Source organism: Fundulus heteroclitus, chromosome 21 (genome assembly GCF_011125445.2).
Source record: "Fundulus heteroclitus isolate FHET01 chromosome 21, MU-UCD_Fhet_4.1, whole genome shotgun sequence".
In the NCBI taxonomy this organism is placed as follows: Eukaryota; Metazoa; Chordata; class Actinopteri; order Cyprinodontiformes; family Fundulidae; genus Fundulus; species Fundulus heteroclitus.
Window position 1 is genome coordinate 830,225 of NC_046381.1, and position 25,940 is coordinate 856,164.

The following is a 25,940-nucleotide window of genomic DNA, read 5'->3' on the forward strand; positions in this document are numbered from 1 at the left end:
TGATGGATTGATTGGCAGCCTGCAGCAAGAGACCAATTTGTCAGGGAGCATTGGACCTTGTCAGAGAAGAACACTGATATGAGCCAGTGGTAGATGGCCTACAATCCCAAGGGTTGTTCAGTAGGGAGGGTGGGGCGCCGTTGACGGTTCAGTCTGCTTGTGAGGCCTGGGGTTTGTGCAATAATCGAGTTTGGTACCTTATTCCCATCTGAGTAGGGCAAGTTTTGACGAAAGCGTGATTTAAACTTACACACTGCAAAAAGGGAAGTAAAAGTAAGTCAAATTTTCTTGAAATTAATGTATTTGTCCTTTATTTAAGCAGGTAAATAAGACTTTTTGCCAATGGAGTGAGTATTTTTACCCCTACAGTAGGATAATTAGATATCCTGCCCTTGAAATAAGATGATAGAGATGAAATGTTCCTATTTTAAGTGCAAAAATCTTATTCCATTGGCAAATCATCTTATTTATCTGCTTAAATCAAGGAAAAATACATTCATTTAAAGAAAATTTTACTTACTTTTGGTTCCCTTTTTGCAGTGCAGTGGCTGTGTAAGGTCTGGGTACGAATCCCGCACCGTTGGTGTTACAAATATGATTAAGATAAATTACTTAAGGGCCTTTTTCCACTTTTACTGAAACCATGTCAATGTGCACTTTGCCTACCGAGCTGCATATCTGTAAATTAATGTGGCCGCGTTAGTGAGTGTGATTGGGGGACTGCGGCTCTAGTGTACACGACAAAAACGGAACTAAAAATAAGTAAAATGTTCTTAAAATGTGTGTATTTGTCCTTGATTTGAGCAGGTAAATAAGATGATTTGCCAATGGAATAAGATTTTTGCACTTAAAATAGGAACAATTCATCTCCATCTTATTTCAAGTGCAGGATGTCTAATTATCTTATTTTAGGGGTCAAAATACTCACTCCATTGGCAGATAATCTTATTTACCTGCTCAAATCAAGGATAAATACATTAACTTTAAGAACATTTTACTTATTTTTAGATCCGTTTTTGCAGTGCACCTACAAGAACTCCTAAAGAGTTCCTTGAGCTGCAGGAATGTTTGGCAAGTTATTTATTTTTATTCACTGCAAAAATAGAACTAAAAATAAGATTTTTTTTTTTCTTGAAATGAGAGCATGTTTCCTTGATTTGAGCAGGTAAATAAAATTATTTGCCAATGGAATAAGATTTTTGCACCTAAAATGGGAACAACACATCTCCATCATCTTATTTCAAGTGCAGTATATCTAATTATCTTATTTTAGGGGTAAAAAGACTCATTCCATTGGCAGATAATCTTATTTAAGTGCTCAAATCAAGGGCAAATACACTCATTTGAAGAAAATGTTACTTCTTTTTAGTTCTCCTTTTGCAGTGTTCCTATTATGTCCGTAGGATGGGGAACGATTGCAAGACAGAGGTCGTTTCTTGCAACAAAAAGCACCCAATCCAGCCTGATGTTTAAAAGAGAAATAAAATCTCTCAAAAGCACCTTGGTAAATGTCTTTTTGTCCATTATTCCAAAAGATATCACCAAAGTAAAAGCTTAACCGCAGTGAAGCACGGTGGTGCAGGCGTCATGCTGTGCAGCTGGTTTTCTCCTCCTGGCCTGGAGCCTTAGTCACAATGAGAGGAATCGGATCAATTTAAATGTCGCTGGATGTTTGTACAAAACCTCCAGGCTTCTGCTAGAAAAGAGGAAGACGAGCATCATCTCTCAGCACAACAACCCAAAACTAACATTTAAATCAACACAAGTAGAACTTCACCTGAAGATTTACATTTTTCTTAAAGCCAGTGCCTCAGCCTGAATGCGGTTAAAGATGTGTGAGGTGACCTGAAGCAGGTTGGGCTCTGGAGATGCCCTCACAATGTGACAGATTTGGAGCATTTTAGCAAAGAAGTGTCTAAATGTCAAGTTGAGGGGCGCCATGCTGTTAGCCGCCTGCCTAAAGGGAGAGAGCTGTGATAACATACAAAGGTGCCACAACAAAGTATCACTTTGGTTTTTGGGCATTTTCTGCTGTGTTTTGAATATTTTGGTTTTACACAGCCGTAACTGTGTTGATGTAAATAGCTTGACATCTGGCCAGGTTTTATTTATTTGTATTTTTTTTTGGGTGGATTTTAACATTTACAGTCTTTAACTGTGTTGACATTTGAATACATTATCAGTGTTTTTAGAAGTGTTTTGAGTTTACCATTAGGTAAAGATGTCTACTTTTTTTTTCCTACGTTGGGTAGATCCATTCCCAGACATCCAACAGCTTCAGTTGCATATTTGTAATAAGAAAAAAAAAAGATGTTTAGCCTAGGGCTGAACGATTTTGGAAAATAATCTAATTGCGATTTTGTTTTTCTTAATATTAATGCGTTTTGTTTTTTTTCCAGTTTAATTTATCATGTCTTTTTAAACATATACAAACAACAAATCATTTTGTTTCCTCGCTGTGCAGACTAGGTGCTAAAAGACCCACAGCGTCTAAACTCAGAGCAGAAATGATTGTGTTCTGCCCACAATATATTTCAACCAAAATTGCAATTTTGACTTTTCTCTGCATTAACCACAAGCAACAAAAATGGACTCTAAATAAAGATGTTTGTAAACAAGGACTATTTAAAACAAGAACTTTTAATGTTTTTATTAATCAGAATATTGTTCAAGAGAACAGCTTTTAGTTGATTTGGACATCAATCCTTGTTGAACATAAAGTGAAACCAACAAGCAAGTCTATGTATTAAACTGATTGACCAGAACTTAATGCTTTGTATGATTATATAAACTCTAAAACAAGTAATAAAATTAGATTATCTCACTGCTGCAACTGTCTTCCCTTCCATGTGGAGGCAAACCCACTTTAAACATTTTACCAACACCTAATGGACGTGTCTAATTCCCTAATTGTTACATAGCCAAAAATTGCAGACTCTGCGATTTGGAAATTGCGTTTTTCTAAATCGCGGTTATATTGAAAATGCGATTAATTGTTCAGCCCTAGTTTAGCCTTTTTGTTTTATTCCTTTTCTAAAAAATAAATAAAAAGGCTGACTTTTAACAGCTAAAACTAGTACTTAGGGAGTTGAAAATTCAGAAAATCTCTGAATTTGTACTATGTACATTAAGGACTTTGAGATTAATCTTTTTAATGTAAAGATTGCTGTATTTCTACTTCAACGTTTAAAATAGCTTTGTTGTTTCCAAGGAATACAGGTGGAGCATAAAAGAAAGGGTTATGGATGTGCATGTCATACAACATATTTTATTTTTCTCTAAAAGGATGAATTTAGCTTTTTGAGTTGTATGCTAGTTATAGGCCACATTAAAGGTAAAAAAAACTTTATTGTGGACTTATGGTTGGATTTTTATACACCCCAAAAACCAGGCCTTTTTGTGTAGTTTGTGCGTGATTTTACTGTGCTTTTAATTTTCTCTTTTATTATAAGCTAGGCAATTGACAGCCAAATAAACATGCAAGTGTTTTTTTTTTTGTTTTTTTTTTTGCACCACTAGAGGTAAATCTTGTTTGGACCACTAGAGGTAAATCCTCCAAATGGCTGTGATTCAGCCGCTTCACACGATGATTTGTGGCCCCAGTAATTATACCTTCCTTGCGCTGGGAGAGAGAGAAAAAGAGTAAAAATATTGTTGTTCTTAAATCCCCACTCAATGCTGGCTTAATCATCGTCTGCCTTGTCTTTAGAATTGCTGTAATTGAAACATTAGCTGTTCAGGTCTATATACGGCATGTGGGCGGCTCGTGTGCGCCCTGTGGATTAGTTTTAATCAAAACCCTCGATCACAAGCCGCTTCATCTCGTATGTACTTCACTTCGTCTATTTGTTTTTTCCCTTTTGGTTGCTCCGTGTCCTTTCCAGTTCCCACTTGTGTATGTGCAGATGTTTTAAGATAGCGTTACACCCGCGTCTATTTGTGAGCCAATACTGTGACTGAAACAAAGGCTGTGATAACATGAGATCCATTAGCCGGCGCTATCGATGGTCTTTAAGTGATCTCCACAGCCAGCGAGTCCCGCGCTCACAGGCAACGCCGTGTACCCGGCGCCTTCCACCTCCAGTCCCAGTCTTGGATACAGGCAACCGAAAGGAAGCATTTACTCAAATGTATTGACCGCCGTCATGAATTTTTCATTGGCTGCTCAAGGCGATGGGCTGCCAGCAGAGAGTGTGTTGAGAAAATGAGGCTCCCACTCAATACCAATGACCACACACACAACACCTCCCGTTGCATTTTAAAGGTTTATCTTCTTGAACCTTTTAAACACCTGAGTGATACTGTACTTTAGAGGGCCTGTCCACTTCTCTATACCACTACGACTCACTCAACGGTAGAGCCTAAAGCTGCCCTTTTTGCGCTTTTCTCCTTGGCAACAGCCTGAGCACTTATTCTCCCCCCTTCTCCCTTGGTGCTATATGCTTTTCCAGCCTCCATCTTTTTTACATTTAATCTATAAAGTTACCGTAGAGCTGGGCTCTACAGGAAAGGCAGGTAAGGTTTAACGACATCTGTTCACCACCATAGAAAATAGACCCCGCTAAAGGTACATGTCCATTGTAGCAACTGTGGGATGTTTTATTGCACGACTGCTTTTTAGTTTTTGTTTTTTGCCCCCCCCCCCATTAGACTTAGACAAACTTTATTGTCATTTTGTATGCACAGAGTGCGTACAGAACGAAATTTCATTTGCATACAGCTTAAGAATTTCAGTGAATTGCAGTGGATTCCAGAATAAAGTAACTTTGCAGGATAATAAAGTAACTTTGCAGGATAATAAAGTAACTTTGCAGGATTGTAAAGTAACTTTGCAGGATAATAAAGTAACTTTGCAGGATTGTAAAGTAACTTTGCAGGATAGTAAAGTAACTTTGCAGGATAATAAAGTAACTTTGCAGGATTGTAAAGTAATGTTGCAGGATTGTAAAGTAACTTTGCAGGATAGTAAAGTAACTTTGCAGGAAAATAAAGTAACTTTGCAGGATTGTAAAGTAACTTTGCAGGATAATAAAGTAAACACCTGAGTGATACTGTACTTTAGAGGGCCTGTCCACTTCTCTATACCACTACGACTCACTCAACGGTAGAGCCTAAAGCTGCCCTTTTTGCGCTTTTCTCCTTGGCAACAGCCTGAGCACTTATTCTCCCCCCTTCTCCCTTAGTGCTATATGCTTTTCCAGCCTCTATCTTTTTTACATTTAATCTATAAAGTTACTGTAGAGCTGGGCTCTACAGGAAAGGCAGGTAAGGTTTAACGACATCTGTTTACCGCCATAGAAAATAGACCCCGCTAAGGTACATGTCCACTGTACCAACTGTGGGATGTTTTGTTGCACGACTGCTTTTTAGTTTTTGTTTTTTGCCCCCCCCCCCCCATTAGACTTAGACAAACTTTATTGTCATTTTGTATGCACAGAGTGCGTACAGAACGAAATTTCATTTGCATACAGCTTAAGAATTTCAGTGAATTGCAGTGGATTCCAGAATAAAGTAACTTTGCAGGATAATAAAGTAACTTTGCAGGATTGTAAAGTAACTTTGCAGGATAATAAAGTAACTTTGCAGGATTGTAAAGTAACTTTGCAGGATAGTAAAGTAACTTTGCAGGATAATAAAGTAACTTTGCAGGATTGTAAAGTAATGTTGCAGGATTGTAAAGTAACTTTGCAGGATAGTAAAGTAACTTTGCAGGAAAATAAAGTAACTTTGCAGGATTGTAAAGTAACTTTGCAGGATAATAAAGTAACTTTGCAGGATTGTAAAGTAACTTTGCAGGATAGTAAAGTAACTTTGCAGGATAATAAAGTAACTTTGCAGGATTGTAAAGTAATGTTGCAGGATTGTAAAGTAACTTTGCAGGATAGTAAAGTAACTTTGCAGGAAAATAAAGTAACTTTGCAGGATAGTAAAGTAACTTTGCAGGATAATAAAGTAACTTTGCAGAATAGTAAAGTAACTTTGCAGGATAGTAAAGTAACTTTGCAGGATAATAAAGTAACTTTGCAGGATAATAAAGTAACTTTGCAGGATAGTAAAGTAACTTTGCAGGATTGTAAAGTAACTTTGCAGGAGAGTAAAGTAACTTTGCAGGATTGTAAAGTAACTTTGCAGGATAGTAAAGTAACTTTGCAGGATAATAAAGTAACTTTGCAGGATTGTAAAGTAATGTTGCAGGATTGTAAAGTAACTTTGCAGGATAGTAAAGTAACTTTGCAGGAAAATAAAGTAACTTTGCAGGATAGTAAAGTAACTTTGCAGGATAATAAAGTAACTTTGCAGGATAGTAAAGTAACTTTGCAGGATAGTAAAGTAACTTTGCAGGATAATAAAGTAACTTTGCAGGATAATAAAGTAACTTTGCAGGATAGTAAAGTAACTTTGCAGGATAATAAAGTAACTTTGCAGGATAATAAAGTAACTTTGCAGGATAGTAAAGTAACTTTGCAGGATAATAAAGTAACTTTGCAGGATAGTAAAGTAACTTTGCAGGATAATAAAGTAACTTTGCAGGATAATAAAGTAACCTAGCAGGAAAATAAAGTAACTTAGCAGTAAAATAAAGTAACTTTGCAGGATAAAAAAAGTAATGTTGCAGGACAGTTCCAGTATAAAGTGCACAGTGATTTCACAGTACAGCAATTGAGATGTAAACGATGCAGGATAAGCTTATTTGAACTCAAAGCCTTTTCAGTAAACTATGTATTACTGCTTATACTTGCATGGCCATAGGGGGGCGCTGGTGCCTGTCTGCAGCAGTCATTGCGAAAGAGGCAGAGTACACCCTGGACATGTTTCCAGCTGTCGTGTTTTTGGGCTGGGGAAAGGAAACCGTAGCATCTATACCATGCATGGGAACCTTTTTACTGCAAAGCAGCAGTGCTAACCGCTCCACTTTATCTGAATCTGAAAATATTTACTTTGCACCACTCAGAAATCTCATTTACTCTTTAAAGTAGATAAATTAAAGCTTTAATGGATTGGTGAAATTTCTGTTGAATTGGGCTTGTTGTGAGTAAGCATTTGATTAGGCGACAGTGAAGTTGATGCCATCATGGTACTATCAAGCTGATGTTTACTTCAACTAGTAGTTTAAATGTCTACTCAAGCTAGTGGGCACGATGCTAAAATTGCTCAACTTTGAGGCCAGAATGGCTGATGACTTAAATAATTGTTTGAACAGGTATTCAGCTATTGGCTTCAGACAGTATTAGCATAAGTAGTTGTTGATTGCAAACAGTTGTTAGCTTAATTAGCTTTAGCTCTACTAGCTGTTAGCCTAAGTATCCATTTCTGTAAGCTGTTTTTAGCAACAGTAATTGTTAGCTCAAATAGTTTAGCGTCAATAGCTGCTAGTTTTTGTGTTTTTTTTGTTTGTTTTTTGTAGCTGGAGTAGTTGTTAGCATTAAAATGGTAAATGGCCTGTACTTGTATAGCCCTTTATCAAGTCCAGAGGACCCCACAGTGGATTAGACTACATTCAGTCATTCACTCACACGGTAACAGAAGTGTCCCCCATAATTGCATGCTGCAACAGTTGTGGAAAAGTTGACTTTACTAGCTTAAATAGTTGATTTTCCAAACAGATGTTAGTTTTAGTAGCTAAGAGAGGAGATGTTGACATGATTTCTCCATTACAATTTGATTCTTCAAACTTGGATTGGTCTGGATGCTCTGTTTTACAGATAAGCCCCTGTTTGCTTACAATTACTCCACACAACCAACCTTCAAAGAAATTGTATATCCTTGTAGTATTTGTTTTTACTTTGCTCAAAAGCTGGACTAAGTGTTTTGAATAGTATCTGAAGAACAATCAAAGATTTTATCTTCCCCTTTGTTTATTTAAAAAAATAATCTATAATTAATAATTTCCTGAATTGTTTATTTTTGTCATTACTGTGTTATTTATACTCTGGAACTTGGAGGACCCTCGTGCCATCAGTTCCTCCTGCCTGACTCCTCGTCTCTGTTTCTGTCTTCACAGGACCTGCGGGAGGTCTGGCTCCACTACCCACCACACCCCCTGCAGGTTGGTCGAGATGCCTTTTTATATTGATGTTTATTTTGTCTCGCTTGCCTCTCATTAAAACTCACCTCATCCATTTGTGTAAAATTGTCTTCTGGTGAAAGAGAGAGAGGAGAGTTATTTTCTGCAATGGCTGACTTACATTTTATATCTGTCAGAATGTTTTCCACCAGCTTTATTGTGCTGCTTTCCGGTTTTGGTCAAGACCTTAATCCTCTTTTTGATTTACTCTTCTTCAGCAACATTTCACTCTTCTCCGTCGTCTTTTGCTCCCCCCCCTCGCTCTCGCTCGGCGCCTCTGCTGTGCTTTGAGTTGCATGCACTGCACAGAAACACTGAACATGTCAGCAGTGTTTGTTTGAAATTAGAATTTGGAAGACGAGATCAAAGATGCCATAACAGGATTACGATCCCGAATCACACGAGGTCTCCAGGGACCGCCAGGCATCTTTCTCTCTGATGTGTTTGTGGGAAGAAAGTGTTTCTTTGTGAGATTCGTGCTTAAGCTCTTGTGTAAGTGCATATGCAAAAGTGTCTCAGCATTTTCCTACATGTCTGTTTTCACATGCCTTGGCCCGAAATAGCTTTGTTTGTGGACGTATGTCTTCGTCTTTGCCTCCTTATCCATCTATTTGTCACCCCCTCCAAATGTTGAAGACTCTTGGAGAGCCTGGGTGTTTTTGTTGAGCTTGTCAGTGCTCAGGATTAACCGACTGCAGCCAACACTCTTTCTTTTCCTGGTGAGCTGCACAGCGCAGGCCCCAGCGGTGGGTACAAGAACAGGGTGGAGCCCCGTGGGTCCACCCTGCGACCCACCACGGCTCTGTGGTGCGAGGTCTGCTTCCATTAGCCACTTCAAAGCTGGAGCCTCATTACCACACACTGGATGCTGTTCGGGATGTTTCCTCAGGGTGGTCCCCTGACAGTGGGTTGTTAAATTGTTCCAACTTTATGGTAGCTTGATAGCATCCTGCTTTTTTCACTCACATTGATATTCAGCACTGTGCCAAATTTTCAAACTACATTTTAACTGGTTTTTTTTTTATTTTTAAGGATCCAGACTTTCTTGTCATATTTTAAATTAGTTTTGATCAATGCTTTTCTAGGCTTTCTGAAATTTTTTTTTTTCTCCCCCTTTTTTCCCCTATATGCTTCTTTTATCTGGACTAGGACATAAGGTCCACATTGAAACACGGTCATCAATCTATCTCAATACATTAATACATCAATACATCCTTAGATAGGACATTTTTTGACCGATTTGTATAATCTGATCCAATCTGTATAATCTGCTCTGCAAAAACGGAACTAAAATTGAGTACATTTTTCTTGAAATGAGTGCACTTTTCTTGATTTGAGCAGGTAAATAAGACTATTTGCCAATGGGATAAAATATTTGCACTTAAAGTAGGAACAATTCATCTCCATCATCTTATTTTTTCAAGTGCAGACTATCTAATTATCTTATTTTAGGGGTAGAACTACTAATCCCATTGGCAAATAGTTTTATTTACCTGCTCACATCAATGAAAAATTGACTAATTTCTAGAAAATGTTATTTACTTTTAGTTCCCTTTTTGCAGTGTGATTTTGAATCCATTTCATGAATTGGCGCTATATAGATACAATTTAATTGAATTACATTCTGTGTTTCAGAAACAAGCTTGTTGTATTTTCTCAGTTGAATGGTTTGCCCCAAATTAGTTTTACAAATTGGAAACGCAGCATTTACATAAAAACTCTTAACTGAGGCTTAAAACTATTGCCCGAATGTTAGCTTGTTTGATGGTATTGTAGGTTTTACCGTACCTGCTTTTACTAAGGGTGATGTTTTAATGTAGTGGTTACATTTAGTAACCTGCGACTTGGTTAGCTTGAATACGGTCTCTGTTAGCGGTGTAGCTAGGTTTTTTTTTGTTAGCTTAGTTTATCATTAGTTTGGTTAACTGTTAAGTTTAGTATAATCTTGAATAACTATCAGTCTGATTACCATTTAACTTGACTTTAACTTTTAGCTGTTGGCCTGTGTAGCTTTTACCTTTAATGGCTTTTACTCCTTGTAGCTGTAAGTTTGAATATTTGCTGACTCACAGTTAGCTTGGGTAGCTTTTAGCTGTTGTTAATGTTAACTCTTGTTGCTTGTAGCTTGAGTAACTGTTAGCATTTTTAAGCATGAGTAATTTCTTTGCCTGAGTAGCTGGTAGCATGAGTAGCAATTGGCTTGAGTACATCTGTTACATTTTATGACAAATGTTTTGATTGGTGCAACCTAAATTCTGGAGCGACTTATAGTTAGAAAAGTTCAGTGTATTAACTTGAATGCTTACTGGATTTAAACGTGTCAGGTGATGTGGATTTGTTTATTGAAGGAGGATCTGGTCCAAGCAGAGCAAAACTTTAACCAAATGTAAAACCAGATTCTCCTTCCCCTTAGCTAAGAGTCTGGGTGTGTTCCCATACTCTTACTTTAGCATATCCGGATTATTACCCGGTCTGTATATTTCCACCTTCAAAACAGCCTAATCAACCCACTTTTCTTCTCAACTGGGTTTCTCTAATTCCCTTCTTTCAGGTCTTTTCCTCAAAATCTTTTACACACCTCAACTTATCCAGAACACACACTCCTCCTCCTTCGAACACATTGTATTCCTATACATCTTCACTGGTTATCCATCAAATAGCACATTGATTTCAAGATGCTCCTCCTCACTTTCAAAGCCCTCACTAACTTGGCACATCCTTACCTCACTGATCTTTTTTTGCTATTACACATCCACCTGAACTCTTTCGCTCTTCTTCATCCTTTCTTCTTGTCACATCTCCTGCTTGTTTAATAACTATGGGTCCAGAGCATAGCCCGCCATCATTTTAAATGTCTTCCCCAAAACATCTGTGACTGACTCTCTGTCCTCACTTAATTCTCAAAACCCGCCTGTTTAAACTAGTTTATTCTGTGTAATCTCTGAAATCAATGTCGATGTTAATGTGCCAGTAATTTTTTGCTCAACTTTTGTGTTTATTGTTTAGATTTCTATTGTTTTTACCTTTTTATTTGATCAGCATCATGTTCTATAGAAATGCACCACTCTTGAAATTGTTAATATATGACTGTGTGATCACAGCAACATTAAACATGTTGTTGTAAATAGTTGCAAAAAATGCCCATCAACTGCCAAAGGTTTTGAGAAGAATCAAATAGAAATGATCCGATACCCGTATCGGATATCGGCTCCATTTTTTACGAAAACCTGGATCGGTGCATCTCTAGAATCAAATGTGAAGCTACCAGGAATCATGTGGAGCTACCAAGTGATTGTCCTCCACGGTTGTCATGTTCCAGAAGTGAAAGGTGTTCATTGCTTAACTGTATGGCCAAGGTAAGGCAGGCTGAAACCCGACCACCACAGAAGAAGACACACAAGCTGAAAAGTCAACATTATGCCAAGAAATACCACATCAGAGGTTTCATGCACTGCAAAAACGGAACTAAAAATAAGTTAAATGTTCTTAAAATGAGTGTATTTGTCCTTGATTTGAGCAGGTAAATAAGATGATTTGCCAGTAGGATAAGATTTTTGCACTTTAAATAGGAACAATTCATCACCATCATCTTATTTCAAGTGCAGGATGTCTAATTATCTTATTTTAGTGATCAAAATACTCATTCCATTGGCAGATAATCTTATTTACCTGCTCAAATCAAGGATAAATACATTAACTTTAAGAACATTTTACTTATTTTTAGAACCGTTTTTGCAGTGTGTAATTGGATAATAAGATGAGAGTAACATTTGACAGACCAGGAGACTGGGCCTTAAAATCAACGCAGTTCTTAGGAGACAGTTATACAATAAAAATGTGATTTTTTTTTTTTTTAAACAAAGGACAAAGCTTCATTGCATGAATCGATGCACTCCACTTAATGGCCAGCCTGCGATGGCCAATAAGACGAGAGAATAATGCCACTGCCTCTTTCCTTACCTGACCTAAACCCTATTGTGAACTTTTTGGCCCTCATTAAACGGGACATTTATTGTGTCTTGGATGCTATGGTTGCTGCTACACAAAAAGGTATCTATTTTTCACCTGGTTGCATAATTCTCCTGCACACTGATAATCGCTCAATAATTCTCTTTTGGTAGGTTAATTCACCGCATTTGTGTCTAATGGAGGCTCGATGGGGGATGTAGTTTGAAGCAACACCTTGTCCACACGGCTTCCTTTTGTGAATTGATGGAAAAAAAACAAAACGGCCAAGACATCGAGAAGAAAATTCCTTGGGGACCATTTCCAGATGTCTGAAGGCGCTATGTTCCTCCGTTTAAACTTTAAACAGTTTATACCGAAGGAATGTCTAGCAAGCTGATTCTCATTTACGTCCAAACTGCGCGACTTGGTGTCTGTTGCTTAGTCAGTGTGAGTATGAGGAAAATATTGTATGATTCGAGTCTTTAGCACAGAGCTGCTGTAATCTACACACTCATTACAAAAAAAAAAAAACCACATTTCTTCATAAGCCTTTGAAAGCTCCCAAAGTCAGAACATGAAGCCCAAAAATCATTGCTGAAAGGTAACAAGGTGTAACCCAATTTCCTTGCCCACCAAGACGAGGAGGAAGTGAAAGAGGAGCTGCCCTAATGAGGTTGGAGCTGACGGCGGTGGCAGCTCGCCACGGCATGTGTAATTACGCGTGCCCAGGTCTTTGGCATGCGTTAGGCTTGCCACCGACTCGCCCTGCGGAGGGAAGTGGAACGCCTCGTGGTTTACAGGCACTTCTTCGTGTTTTCACTTCACCCCCCCCCCCCCCCTCTGCAACACACAGCAGCTCTCCAGGATAATTTAGTAGAACGTCATTTACGTCGAGTGTGGATTACAAAATTTCTCCTTCTGTTTATCAGGGGGGTACACGAGTGTTGAGCTTTTTTTTTGGTGCCTCGACTCTGATTCTGCCTTCGTTTTGGACTCAGCTGAAAGTGATGCTTTGAAGGCATTTCAAACATTTTTATATTTATTTATTTCTTCATGGCTTCTGTTGATTCCCCCCCCTTCCTACCCTCTTCTCTCTTCGTTTGAAGCCTTGCTGCTGGCCATTCCCCCCCTGAAGGATAGCTAGCTCCTGCGAGTGCTGAACTCGTCAGACGATGTTTGTTGCGATTCATGACATTTAAACGCCTTCCGTTAATTAACAGAGGGGATTTAAAAAAAAGAAAAAAAAGAAAATGGCATGAATGAAATGTTTCTCCGCACGTGCCGGAAGCTGGAACCATGACATTACCGGCAGCGCTCCAATTAAAATACTCCAGTTTAAAAATACATCTCTGCTCTGCTCGCCGGCTTGACATGGGAAAGTTAAAAAAGAAAACGACGCTCCAAGAGAGCACAGACAAAAAGAAATGTTGGAGAAACAAAAGGAAAGCGGTCATCATCCTCTTCTAAAGAGCCTTGATCTTGTTTGTTTGGGAGAACAAAGCAGCACAAGGGATCGGCCTGACAAGGGCAAATAAACGCGCTGCAGTTTTCTTTGAATGTCCTCGTGAAGCTGCACGTCTCCGTGTTTGCACGTCTTCTTGAAAATATGTTTCACAGTTGCGCCGCACAGACGAATCCGCTAGCTTAATTAATTCCCCCATTGGCACATCTCCATGATTCAGCAAGCATACATTCATTTGTTTACATTTTTTCCTCTCTTTAAGCGTGGCGTTTCCTCCTGTAATGAGCCAAATATTGTGGTTAAAGAGGGTACAAGGCCTTCTACCTTTAAAGCTCAATCTGCCGCATTTTATCGCGTGCCAAGAAACAATAATAAATGGCAGTCATTTTTCTCCAAGACTCATCAATGTAAGAGTTTTGCCCGTCTGTGATAGCTGCGTCATAAACGGGCAAACTTGACTCGCTGCACGCCTGAGTCACCACAGATGTATTAATCGACTGTATGAAACAGCAGATTCAGAGAGAAGTGACTTAAAAGTTAACGACTAAGAGACTCCATCTGTTCCCGGTTTGTTTTGAGGCGGGGTAAAAATACACACTCTAAACAGGCCCCCAAGCAGAACAAACTGTGGAGCTTTCTCGTTTTCCTGACACCCGGGCCGAACATCTTCATTAAACACTGGGGGGGTGGGGATATTTCCCTAGTGTTTGGCTATTTGTGCTGTGATTTTTTTATAAAACCAAGCCCATTTCATCCCTTCTTGCTGCCTGTCAGCTCTCAGGTCAGAGGTGTGCAAATCCTGTTTTTCAGTGTTGGGGTTTGAGTTGTCTGACCATACAGACACATCTCTCTGAGGAACCCCTTAAATAAGGCATAACATGTGTTATACTGGGAAAACTAACTCCTAACTGGAAGATCCTCCATCATTCATCCATCCATTCAGTAAATAATTCGCTATTTTCAATCCTTGGTTCTTTTTGTCCATCCTTTACCTCTTCTATTCATTGATCCAGCCACCGATCTGATAAATGACATTATCCATCCATTGCTACCATCCTTTAATTAATGGAGTTGTTCATTCCATCCAGTTCCACTTTAATGACGTCCATCTAACAGCAGTCATTCGTGTAAAATTGTAACACAGAAATCTTTTCATCCCATCCGTCCATTCATAGAGTCCTTCTTTCATCAGTACCGTCTGTCTGCCTGTCCAAAACCAGGGCTAGTAGGTACCGGCTCCAAAGAGAAAGCCAGACATCTCTACGACTCCATCTGAATACCCTTAATAACAGCTACTAGCTACTGTTCCTTGTCCTTTCATGGGGTCAACAGTAAGCGCTCTTTGGTGTGGAGGAAAGCAGCTTCGGACTGCTGTGCCGATTTCGGACAGCCTTTAACTCCGACGTTGTCGTTACATGACGTTGAACGCTCATGGATGATGTGAGTCAAATCTGGAAATCAATTACAAAGTGCATACTCTCTTCGCTCTCCATTCTCCAGACATTCATTTACTTTGTGGGCTGTGATTACGCAAAGGATTGTGGGAAGCCTTTATAGCTCCTTAGCACCGGTAAAGGACGTTGCAGGGTTCCTAGGCTAAACTAGCCGCCGGAGGAAGCATACAGGCTCCTTTTCCTGCCTCCTTCCATGCTGACTGCACTATTCAGACAGCACTAATCATGGCGACCGCTGAGGCGGTTCCACTCTGGATAAACGGTCCTTACTCAATAAAAGGATTTGGATGGACCCTATCTCTCCAGTCAATTACTGGGGAACCCAAGACGTTTTCAGGGAAGTAGAGATAAACAGTTCCTCAACAGATTCTTTATGGGACCTCTTGTCTTTACTTCAGATTCACACAGCATTCTGTTAGCTGTGACATCATCCAGGCAAGACAGATCATCCTCTATTACCATCTAACATAGAAAGTACTCCTGGGTCAATGTGAGCTTCTGTGCTTTCTGTGTCTCTGCTCTGTCTTCTCTAAGCCCCAGTGGGTGGAGGCAGATGAGCGTTCACCCTGAGCCTGGTTCTGGTTCTGCTGGAGGTTCTCCTCCCTGTTAAAGGGGAGTTTTCCTCTCCACTGTCGCTCCATGCATGCTCAGTATGAGGGATTGCTGCAAAGCCATCAACAATGCAGACGACTGTCCACTGTGGCTCTACGCTCTTTCAGGAGGAGTGAATGCTGCTTGGAGAGACTTGATGCAACCTGCTGGGTTTCCTTAGAGAGGAAACTTTCTGACCAACCTGGAGGATCTGACCCAATTTAGTATGATCAGATTGAATTTTGACTTTAGAAAGAGCCTTGAGATGACATGTTTAATGAATTAGCGGTATATAAATAAAATTTAATTGAGTTGAGTTGAATAGATCAGGAGGGATAGCTAAAGTCCTCTGTTTGTGGCAATCGCCTCCAGCCTAGAAGAAGCCTTAAACTTTTTTTCTGGTGGAGAACCATGACCTCAGCCTCGGAGGATTTCTTTTTCTCAGAAGAAAACCGCATTGTCGCAACAAGTACGGAAACCTGTAGTTCAGAAGCATTTCTTTCAGTCTTACTGATGAACTTCAATAACAAGTGTTTGAAAATGCTTTGTATCCTTTTATGAAAGTCAGGATTTTGGTGCCGATTTAGGACCTCGCTTAGTTGATCTTCACCTGAAAGTCGAGGACGAGCCGTTTCCAATCCTCCCTGCAGCGTTTCAGGTCTTGTCGCCGAGCCTAATCTCTGCTCTGTTCTCTCTCCAACCAGGTGCAGGAGCCTCAGTCTGACCGGCAGCTAATTGAGACGTCTCCGGTTCTTCAGAAACTCACCAGCTTTGAGGACTCGATTGGGGTTTTGTTCACGCATGTCCGCCTGCTGGCCAGAGCGTTCACCCTGAGAACCGTAGGCTTCAACCACCTCACCCTGTGAGTACTCTCCGTCGTCGTAGGACACTCTCAGTCTGGACGTCAAGTCAGTTCTCCAGAGTTTCTGTTTTCCTTGGACTTTTTACTTCTTATGAACTGATTTTGTGTCTTTATTAAACAACTTCATTATTCACAACAGAAACGCTCCTTAACTCAACGAAGACCCTCAGAATGTGTCACCTGACCAGAGCACCTTCTTCTTTATTTTTAGAATTAGTGTCTGGTGCACCAATGTTTCCCAAAGTTGGGGTCAGGAGCCCACTTGCTGTCAAGAAATAACAACTATAGAGCCTTCATATAAATAGATTTTTTGTTTAGCTTTTTATTTGACTTGGTAGAAAAACTCAGCAAACTACTAAGCCAGTAGTTGGGGTGACGGGTCTTCTTTGTTGTCATTTAGTCTCTGATTAATGCTCTCCATGCTCTGGTTTTACTTAGGGGTGTTTGTGTCGGTCATTTGTGTTTGTAATTTAATAAACCATGTTCTCATATTAAAATAGTTAAAGGGGGTGAGGATGATGTTGCACAGCCTTGGATCTGTCCTCCATCGTTATCGTTTTGCCCTCCTCCTGCAGCGTATCCCTGCTCTGTTGCACAAGTGGCGTCTTGCTCTGCAAAAACAGACTAAACTAAACTAAAAATAAGTTAAAATTTTCTTGAAATTAGTGTATTTGTACTTTATTTAAGTCGGTAAACAAGATGATCTGCCAATGGAATAAGATTTTTGCACTTAAAATAGGAAGAACTCATCTCCATCAACTTATTTCAAGTGCATTATATCTAATTATCTTATTGTAGGGGTAAAATTACTCATTCCATTGGCAGATAATCTTATTTACCTGCTCAAATCAAGGACAAATACACACATTTCAAGAAGATTTTACATATTTTTAATTCTGTTTTTGCAGTGTGTTCACCATGTTGGTTGAAAAATGGTCCTCCTATCTTTATTTTATTTTTTATTTTATTTTTTAGAAACATGTCTGATCTGAGTGTTTCCCATTCAGGAGAGGAAAGAGAGCCACAAGAGACTTCTAAGCACCCATACCTGTGTTGTGCCTCTAACTGCGAGGCCGTAACCCCACGGCCCCATGGGAAATGTGGTTTTGATTCAATGGATTGTGCCGGCCCCGAGGTTTTCTCTTTCATTTATTTCAGCCGCATCTCTCGTTTGTCAGATTTTTCTCATTCCTCCCCCTTTCTGCCTCTTCTTTCTCTCCCTCGCTGTCGTGCTTCAGTCCACCTAGTGATTTCTTGGAGTCCTGCTTAAATCATTCTTTTTGATGCAGATTTAATTAAGGCTGGCTTCACTATACATCCTCGGTGCGTGCTGCGCTCAGAGACAGAGATACACATGTGGTTTCTGGTCTGTTTTTCTCTGTTAATTGCGGCGTCTCGCAGCAGTGCTACAACACCCCTCACTTTGAAAGTGTTTTTTTTTTTTTTTTTCCCTATTCCTTGCGCTATGACGTTTATTCAATAGTCGGGGGGAAAAGTTGCAAACTTTCTATAGGGATGGCTTAAAATTGATCGCAGCGAGCGTCTGGGTCTGCTGGCAACAAACACGCCGTTGTTGTGTAGCTGTTCTCATTTATTCCTACAATGCAATTTTTAAAATATTGCAATTTTCATTAACCCGCCTTCCGGATAATGAGGCTGTACTCTCCAGCTTGAGTATTTTTAATTTTTTTTTTTTTTATATTCTGACTTGGAGAGGCTTATTTGCAATTGAAGCTTAGCTCTCTTCTGCGCTTTACAAGTCTACACAATAGTGGGTTTGACAGCTAAAGCAAATTAGGCTTGGCAGCACACGTTTGATATCTTATTGGCAGGTTGCGCTCTGTAATTGCTTGCTTAGGTTTGCCACAAGGACACTTCTCGGTGTGTTAGTGTGCGCCGTCTGCACACTTCCACGCACACACACAGAGTCCTGAGCATGCTCTAATCCATCACTTAAATGTCAAACCTCTCTCCACTCGGGGTCAGTTCAGTTGATTAGAGGTCGAGAGCTTTGTCTCCTACTGAGCTTTACTTTGAGGACTTTCCAACTCAAGGTTGAAAGCGATATTTTCCAACCTCGATGGCGGCGAGCTGGAGGTTTAAACTTGTTTAGCTGAATCTGATTACTTGTCCCGCAGCAAAACGGAGTGGAAAGAATTGATACGTTTCTGGTTTAATCTATGCTCATTAGCTCATTAGTAGCCGAGGGCACGTTGACCTAAATACAGCCGACCAACTTGATAGCGGGAACTGAGCAATGGCTGCCCACGAGGACCAAAGGTCGGACCGAAGTGGGTCATGTTGTCATGATGGAATGAAGAACGAGGTCAGATAGCGGAAAGAAGAGTCAGACGATAAGGAGGGATGTGGAGACGGGACGGTGGTCGGCCTTTGGCCTTTCACTTTGACAAGGACTGGAGGACGGACTGACCTAGATGGTGAAGAAGATGCAAGAAGTGAAAGTATAGAAGTCGTGGAGGCACCAAAGGCACAACTGGGAAGAAATTATCCATTTCTGCTTCTGTTCTGTTTGTTAAAAGAAGTCTGCTGTCATTCTTTATTGGTTTATACTTTTCCTTCATGCAGACAGACTGTTTTTATAGTCTTTTGATGTGGTCTGGATTAGGGCTGGGCGATATGGATTAAAAATTAAATCTTCGATTTTATCATACCAAATCTGATTAATCGATTTTTTTCTCCTTTTTGTTTCATAAAAAGAAATGAAAGAAATTATTTTAAAACCTTGCTTTTTATGTCAAGCATTTTTGGAGGGAGTTGACCTGGATTCAAAGTGCAACTAAAAACAAGCTGTGAAACATGCTTGTAAAACAAGATGGCAGCCGTGCCATTATAAACAATGAAAATATAACAAAACATTTGCTGCTAGTGGTATTACACATTGAGCTAAGAACAGGCTTCACTGCACTTGTGAACTTCAAACTAAGTTGAAAAAGAAAATAAGTAAGTACCTCGTATTATGGTAAAAAAAAAAAGTTTCTACTTAACAATATTTTGACAATATATTTGCCTAAACATATATTCAGCATCACATGCTGTTCTCTTCATGAAAACCCAATGAGTGTATTGGCAAAATAAAATCCAGATTTTCCAAAAATGAAATCTTAAAGAATTGTAAATTAATCGATTAAATCGATTTATCGCCCAGCCCTAGTCTGGATGAATCTCTGGACTTTTTCTAAGATTAAACAAAACCCTGTTAAATTGAATTTAGGATGTCAAAATGATTGAAACCACAATATAATTGCAACAATTTTTTTTAAAAGATATTAATTTGCTCCAAAATTGATATAAACTTGACCCATTTACACCTTCCCAAATTGTCCCGTAAAATCAGAGATACCCAGCATCCCTGCAGCCGCTCATCTCAGCTATAATCTGCTGCCATTTTATCTCGAGTTCAGCCAGAAACACTTATGCCACCCAGTTTGTCGACAAGAAAATCTAAAGTGTTGTTCAGAGGAACTTTCTCTATGAGGCAGACGGACAGGAGAAGATAAAACGCTGAATGATGCCACATGCTAAGCTAACGCTACAAGCTAATGCTATAACACTGTGGCACAAATTAATGGAGGAAAAGGTTACTCAGTTAATGGCTCCTAAAGAGTGAACAAACAATGAAACAAATCCCCCCCCCCCATTACTTTCCAGTTTATTAGCCATCTGAGGCTTACCTGACTCCGCCAGATAGATTTGCTCCGCATATCCATCTGGAAACCTTCCGTTGAAGTAATTTTGGGAAGGGGCGAAAATACTGGTTAGCTGATTGGCCTATGTTGGTGATAGACGGGCCAAATGAACCAATCAGATCAACGAAGCATATGACGTACTAACAGCGACGACGAAAACACAAGCCAAGCTGCTCTTGCTGCTGCATGTAAAGGCTCGTTAGCTCAGCAAAGAAATACTCTGTAATTCCGATAAAACTTGCTCGATAGCCACGCTAACGCTAGTTTCATCGGCTGAAGCCGCCATGTTCTTTAGACTGAACTGTCGCGCTTCCCGTTGCGTCACACCTCAACCCGCCTCAAAGCCAACGCTGATTGGACGTTCGTTTGGTGAACGGCTCCAAATTTTCTTTAACGGAGAGTAGCCAGACTGATCTGCGAGTGAAACCTTGAAAGCTCGCGAGATCAGGATGGTCTCACGAGGCTAATCTGAGGCTAACGTGGCTAATAATAACACAGCTTATGGTGGAGCCAGAAGGAAGCAGACGGCTAAAAGCTGTAGGAACCTGGGCTCCTTTTACATGAATCAGTGCGTCAGTGCGGCATGGAGAGAATCAGCCTGTGGTTCTGTTGAGGTGTTCAGGTCAGCCCAGGTTGCTTTGATAACAGCCTTCTGGTCGTCTGCATGGTAGGTTTTGGTGTTTCTCTTCTTCCTTTTGACAATACTCCACAGATTCTCTACGGTGTTCAGGTCAGGCCAGTCAAGCACAATAACACCATGGTCACTGGACCAGTTTTTGGTACCTTTGACTGTGCCTGGCGCTACCAAAGCCTGGTGGAAAATTAAATCATTATTTCCATTATGGTTGTCAGCAGAGGGAAGCATGAAGTGCTCTACGGTTTCCTGGTGGACTAGTGATGTGTTCTCCGAGGCAGGACTTGCTTAACACAAGAAATACGACACTTGTTGCTCTTGTCCTGATTATGTCTGTCTGTGGTGGATCATGAAGGTCCGATTCCATCTGCAGTCCACGCCTTGGCAATCTCTACTGAAATTCTTGAATAGGCTTCACTTAATGCACTTTTTCCTTCCACTAAACTTTCTACAAATATCCTTGGAGACGGCACTCTAAGTGCCAACTTCTTTCACAACAGTCTGAACAATTTTAATGTTAGCATTCATCTCATAATACAACATTTATATGTATAAAAATACCTTTTTATTGTTTTTATGTCATTTTAATAATGTTTCTAGGAATATAATATACATAAATGCTTTGAATATCATTCTGTGTAATTAATCTGAATGAGTTTCACTTTTATTTTAGTAATTCATAATAAATCACCTTTTGATAATATTCTAAAATATTTTAAGTAATCCTTTAAAAAGAAAATTTTTTCATTACAGTGAAAGAGAAAATATGTATATCTGTATTTTTAGCGCACTCAGGTTCAAGGATTGGACAGAAAATGAGTGAAAAGGAAACCAAGATCCAAAGAAAACGTTAAATGGCTAGAACAAGTAATTAAGTCAAAGTACAGGAAGCTCTGGCTGTTAGGAAGTGAAATATAAAGAAATCATAAATTACTTCAAATATGCACAGCTCTTATTTCATTTTATCTACTTAGCTTAAAAGGTGACAGTTATCCATTAAATGAAAGAAAAAAAAGATCTTCGTTTCAACTTTTGCACTTTTTTTAGCTGTTTGTTTAATGAAACACGCTCTGAGTCTTATGGAGAATGAATTAGAAAAATGAATCAAATTAAGTGGTTTAACGCAACACTTTAAGTTATATTTACCCAAGTTCCTCATTTAGGCAGCCTCTTTATGAAGCCGTTCTAACGCTTTTTAAACTCAATTTACCTTTCATTTCTCGAGTACTTTTAAAAATAACTGAAGTTTCCTCTATGTGCTTCAAAGCCAATAAATATATCGCTGAAATGAGCCATAAAAAGAGTCCAGCCGTGCTGGGAATTGGTGTTTTTCTTGTGTTTTGTCCCTTCTGTTACATACTGAAATACTTTGAGTTAAATATCAAAACAACGTTAACGTGTAAATAGAGAAAACACTTTTCAAATGTCAATTAAAGGAAAAAAAATATCGTAATCAAGCTGACCCTATGTGGAAAAAGTCACTGCACCCTAAAACTAATAGGGACCTACTGCAATCAAGCAACCTTTTATATCGCTTTTAGAGGTATTTTGGCTCTATTTTCTCCGCTGAGTTGTTTTATTGGTGGGTTTTAGCACATGAACAACCTGCTTAAGATCATGCCACAACATCTTAACCAGATTTAAGTCCAGACTTTGACTAGGCCACTTTGATTGAGCCAGTCAGAGGTGGAATTGCTGTTGCGCTTTGGACTGCTGCAAAACTCAAGTGCACAAAATTAATTTAATGGTCAGTAAGAGCCAGTTTGGTTTGGCTGGATTTTATTCTCCTTTATAAGGTAGGTTTGTTTATTTGTTATTTTTATAAACAAAAACTACCCTATATATTGTTTCAAACAGGTTACTTTGTCTTATATTATGATTAGTTTGATGATTTCACACGGTAAATGAAAGAAAAGGGAATCTATAAGGGGATCTAATACTTCTCCACGGCACTGCAGATAAAGTCGAGGCAGCATTTATTCTAAGTGTATGAAGCTGTTGATTTAAAGGCTGAAACGTCTTCAAAAGAACACTCAATTCCCTACCAACAAATTGCCCAAAGTAATTCTGTCTGAATTGTACACAAGTGTTCATAACGAACCAGAACATTATTTCCCCCAGAACCGGCAGGAAAATGTTTCTTTTCTTCTTCTTTTTTTTTTAAACGGAGAGGTCCTTTCTTTTTGATTGCACGGCCTTATTGCTGCCTGCTCAGAAGTGCTGTTAGAGGCATTTTAGATCAAATTCAAAGGTGAATAAAAACCTCGGCGCCACACTTTACCTCAATTTCCCCCCACCTTTTTTTTTTTTTTTTTTTCTTTCCAGGAGCGTTGTCGCTCTGCGGCTGGAGTGAATAAAGGAAGCCTCTTTTGTGCAGCCTCACACTTTCCTCTTTGACCCGCTCGATCTCTTCCTTTTTTTTCTCCCCCCTCCGTCTTCTCCCCCCCCCCCTTATTCACTGCCTTTCTCGCCGTCACCCCGCTGTTTCCTCCCATGCCTCGGCCACCTATTGGAAGTGAAATTAGCTCACGCCACATCTCTTCGCTCCTCTCCTCCTCCGCTCTCGCTGTCGAGCTTCGGCTTTTTTTTTTGGGAATCAGGTGTCTCGGATGCGCGGCCCTAAACTTTTTGGAGGATGATTTCTCCCGAGCCTCCCTCATTTTGAACTCGGAAGCGTCACGCTCTCATGAGCCGTGGCGGAGCCTTTTCATTAAGAAGCCCTCTGATTATTTTTAATGTGGGCATCAAGCAGCGTCCCTTTTCCCCAACCGCCTCTCTGTCCTGGACCTCAGAGGCGCAGTAGAAGGGAAAGAGAAGTGGTTGCTCCAAGTTAATACTTACCCCGTGCTCTTACATAAGCTCCTCTGCGGTCTTTAAATTAAAATCAACTTCTTTATTTTTTATTTTTTTTCCACCACACTCTTAAACATTCAAATCGGATCCGAGTTTAATTCCTTTCCGGTTTGCCTAAAACTAATCCTCCCTCGGTGCTAATGGGGTAAACTTCATATCAAACGTTTTAAATTGAATGGTTTTTGCGCAGTAGCTGGAAATACTTAAGAGGGAAAGTTGTTGTATATAAAAAAACACACATTATTCAGTCTTATCAGTCAATAAACAAAGATGAAGTTAAAATTTAAAAGCTGTCTAAGTACACCCTAACATGTAGCAGTTTAGCAGCTCCCAGACGTCGTTCTCAGTTTCTCACATCATTATGCCCTGCTGTCTCACTTCAGGTTGTGGTCTGGACTTTGACTAGGCTGTTTCCGCACTTTGAATGATTTTCCTTCATAACCGTTCTGGTGTGGATTTGGGCAGCTGGCCTCAGATTTGACTCCAGCATACTTTGGTACACAACAGACTAAAACTCCCACTTTGAAAAAGTTTGCATTTGAACGGTAAATACGTGCTAATATAGTCAAATTATGTCTGTTGTCTAGATTTATCCTGTATTTTCTTTTGAAGATACAGAAATGCGCAGAGGTAAACCCCACCCTTATTACCCTTACCAGGCGCACACACTAGAAAATAGCCAATCAGGAAGAGGGAAGGCGGAATTTAAGGCAGCACAACCAATGAGAGTGGACTTAAACAGCATACAGCACAGTCATGTGTGCTGCAGATTTAAAGCGACAGAAAAGACCGGGCAGGTATTGTAAATTATTATAAATATTACAATGTTATTCACATCAAATTATTTATAGGAACAATTGGGTCGGGCCAAAATTTTGGTAGGGACATGTCCCTATGGTCCCTATGCAAACCTAGGCCCATACATTCAGATGCAACTTTTAACGGAGAAGACACTTTCTCCTTCAACCCTTGAAAACAAGACATACTGGTTCAGGTTTTGGCTAATAGCACTACATGGGCTTTAACAATTACCGACTTAACTGCTAACATGATACGAACCTTCCTAGACTGAGCAGAACATGTTGATGGGTAGAAAGACCCAGCTGTTTTCTTACTATCTTCTGTGTGATCCTAATTGAAATAATGTGATTGGCAATATAGTTTAATACGTTACCATCCCTGGTTGATGGGCAGCAATAGTTGCTATTCTAAGGTTATTGCTGATATCCTACCTTCCTAGCATTGTGCTAACACACGGCGTTATGCTCCACGGCACCAAACTGCTAAAACTCCAGCTTATATAGAGGCGGTGTAGCTCGCTGATTATCAAACGCATTGGATTAGTGACAACTGGTTGCTTCTTTTTATGTTGGCTTCATCTTTGTTTAAATAGATAACGACAGTGATAAATCTACATTTATTTATTTTTTTACTCCTATATTTGAAATATTTTAGAACCCGTTAAAGACTAAATCATCACAAAGACCTGATATGTTAAAACCTTGACTTGATGGAGGGTGTGTTTTCTTTACCCAGTACAGTAAATGCGTTAGAAAAAAAGGATTTAAAGTTCTCCGCGCACTTTCCTTCTTTTTGCACAGCATGTGGTGCTTTATCAGTGAACTGCGGGGCTTAACCAATTAGTTAATCAAAAGAGACATTATGAAAAACACTTTGATAATCAACTGTCTTAAAGGCTTTGCATATGAAAACTTGCAAGTATTCAATTAGTTTTCAATCAGAATCAGCTTGCCAGGGGGCAAGAAAACACATTTTGCCCTCAAAGATTAAGAAAAAATGACTTCTGGGGTACTTTTATGTTGTCGCGGATGTTTAAAACCATTTGTCCGGCTTGTTTAAGCTAATGTATGTCCGGTGCGTTGTTGGAGATCTCTGAACTCAAGAATAATGTGTGTTTTAATGTAAACCAGAGTAGATGATGAATTGGAAGGTGATGGTTTGGGCGTAGATCAACATCGGTCTGCGAGTAGCGGGGAAAAAAAAAACTTTAAGCCTAGGCTGCTTATCCACGTAGGGGAAGTCTAAGATTGGTGTTGTATATTTGATTGTCTGAAAGAATGCATAAAAAGTTACCGAGCTTAGTAGCTTCAAACTTGGTAGAGTTGGTTGAAGGTGGAGCTGAGTACCTTTATCCCCCTTTCAGCAGCATTTAACTAACTGTAATTATCAGTCTTTAGAGTATACCCAACTTAAATTCACATTTCTACATGTTCATGGATGTATAAAAGAAATCATTAGTTTTAAAGGCTAAATATAATTTTTTGTTTTACTGTAAGGTGAGAAAGATGTCAGCTGATTCTTTAAAAAGGAAAAACTGAAAGCACCTTTTAAAAATGGTGCTTT

General features: G+C 39.5%; 1 protein-coding gene across 1 annotated transcript in view; it reads left to right on the forward strand.

Moving 5' to 3' along the window:
- The window catches only part of drosha (drosha ribonuclease III), a 210,356-nt gene that overhangs the window by 134,651 nt on the left and 49,765 nt on the right, over positions 1-25,940 (forward strand). The window contains exons 24-25 of the mRNA XM_036125221.1: positions 8,003-8,047; positions 16,225-16,382. Of these exons, the coding sequence (XP_035981114.1) occupies positions 8,003-8,047; positions 16,225-16,382 (203 nt within the window). The remainder of the gene's footprint in view (positions 1-8,002; positions 8,048-16,224; positions 16,383-25,940) is intronic.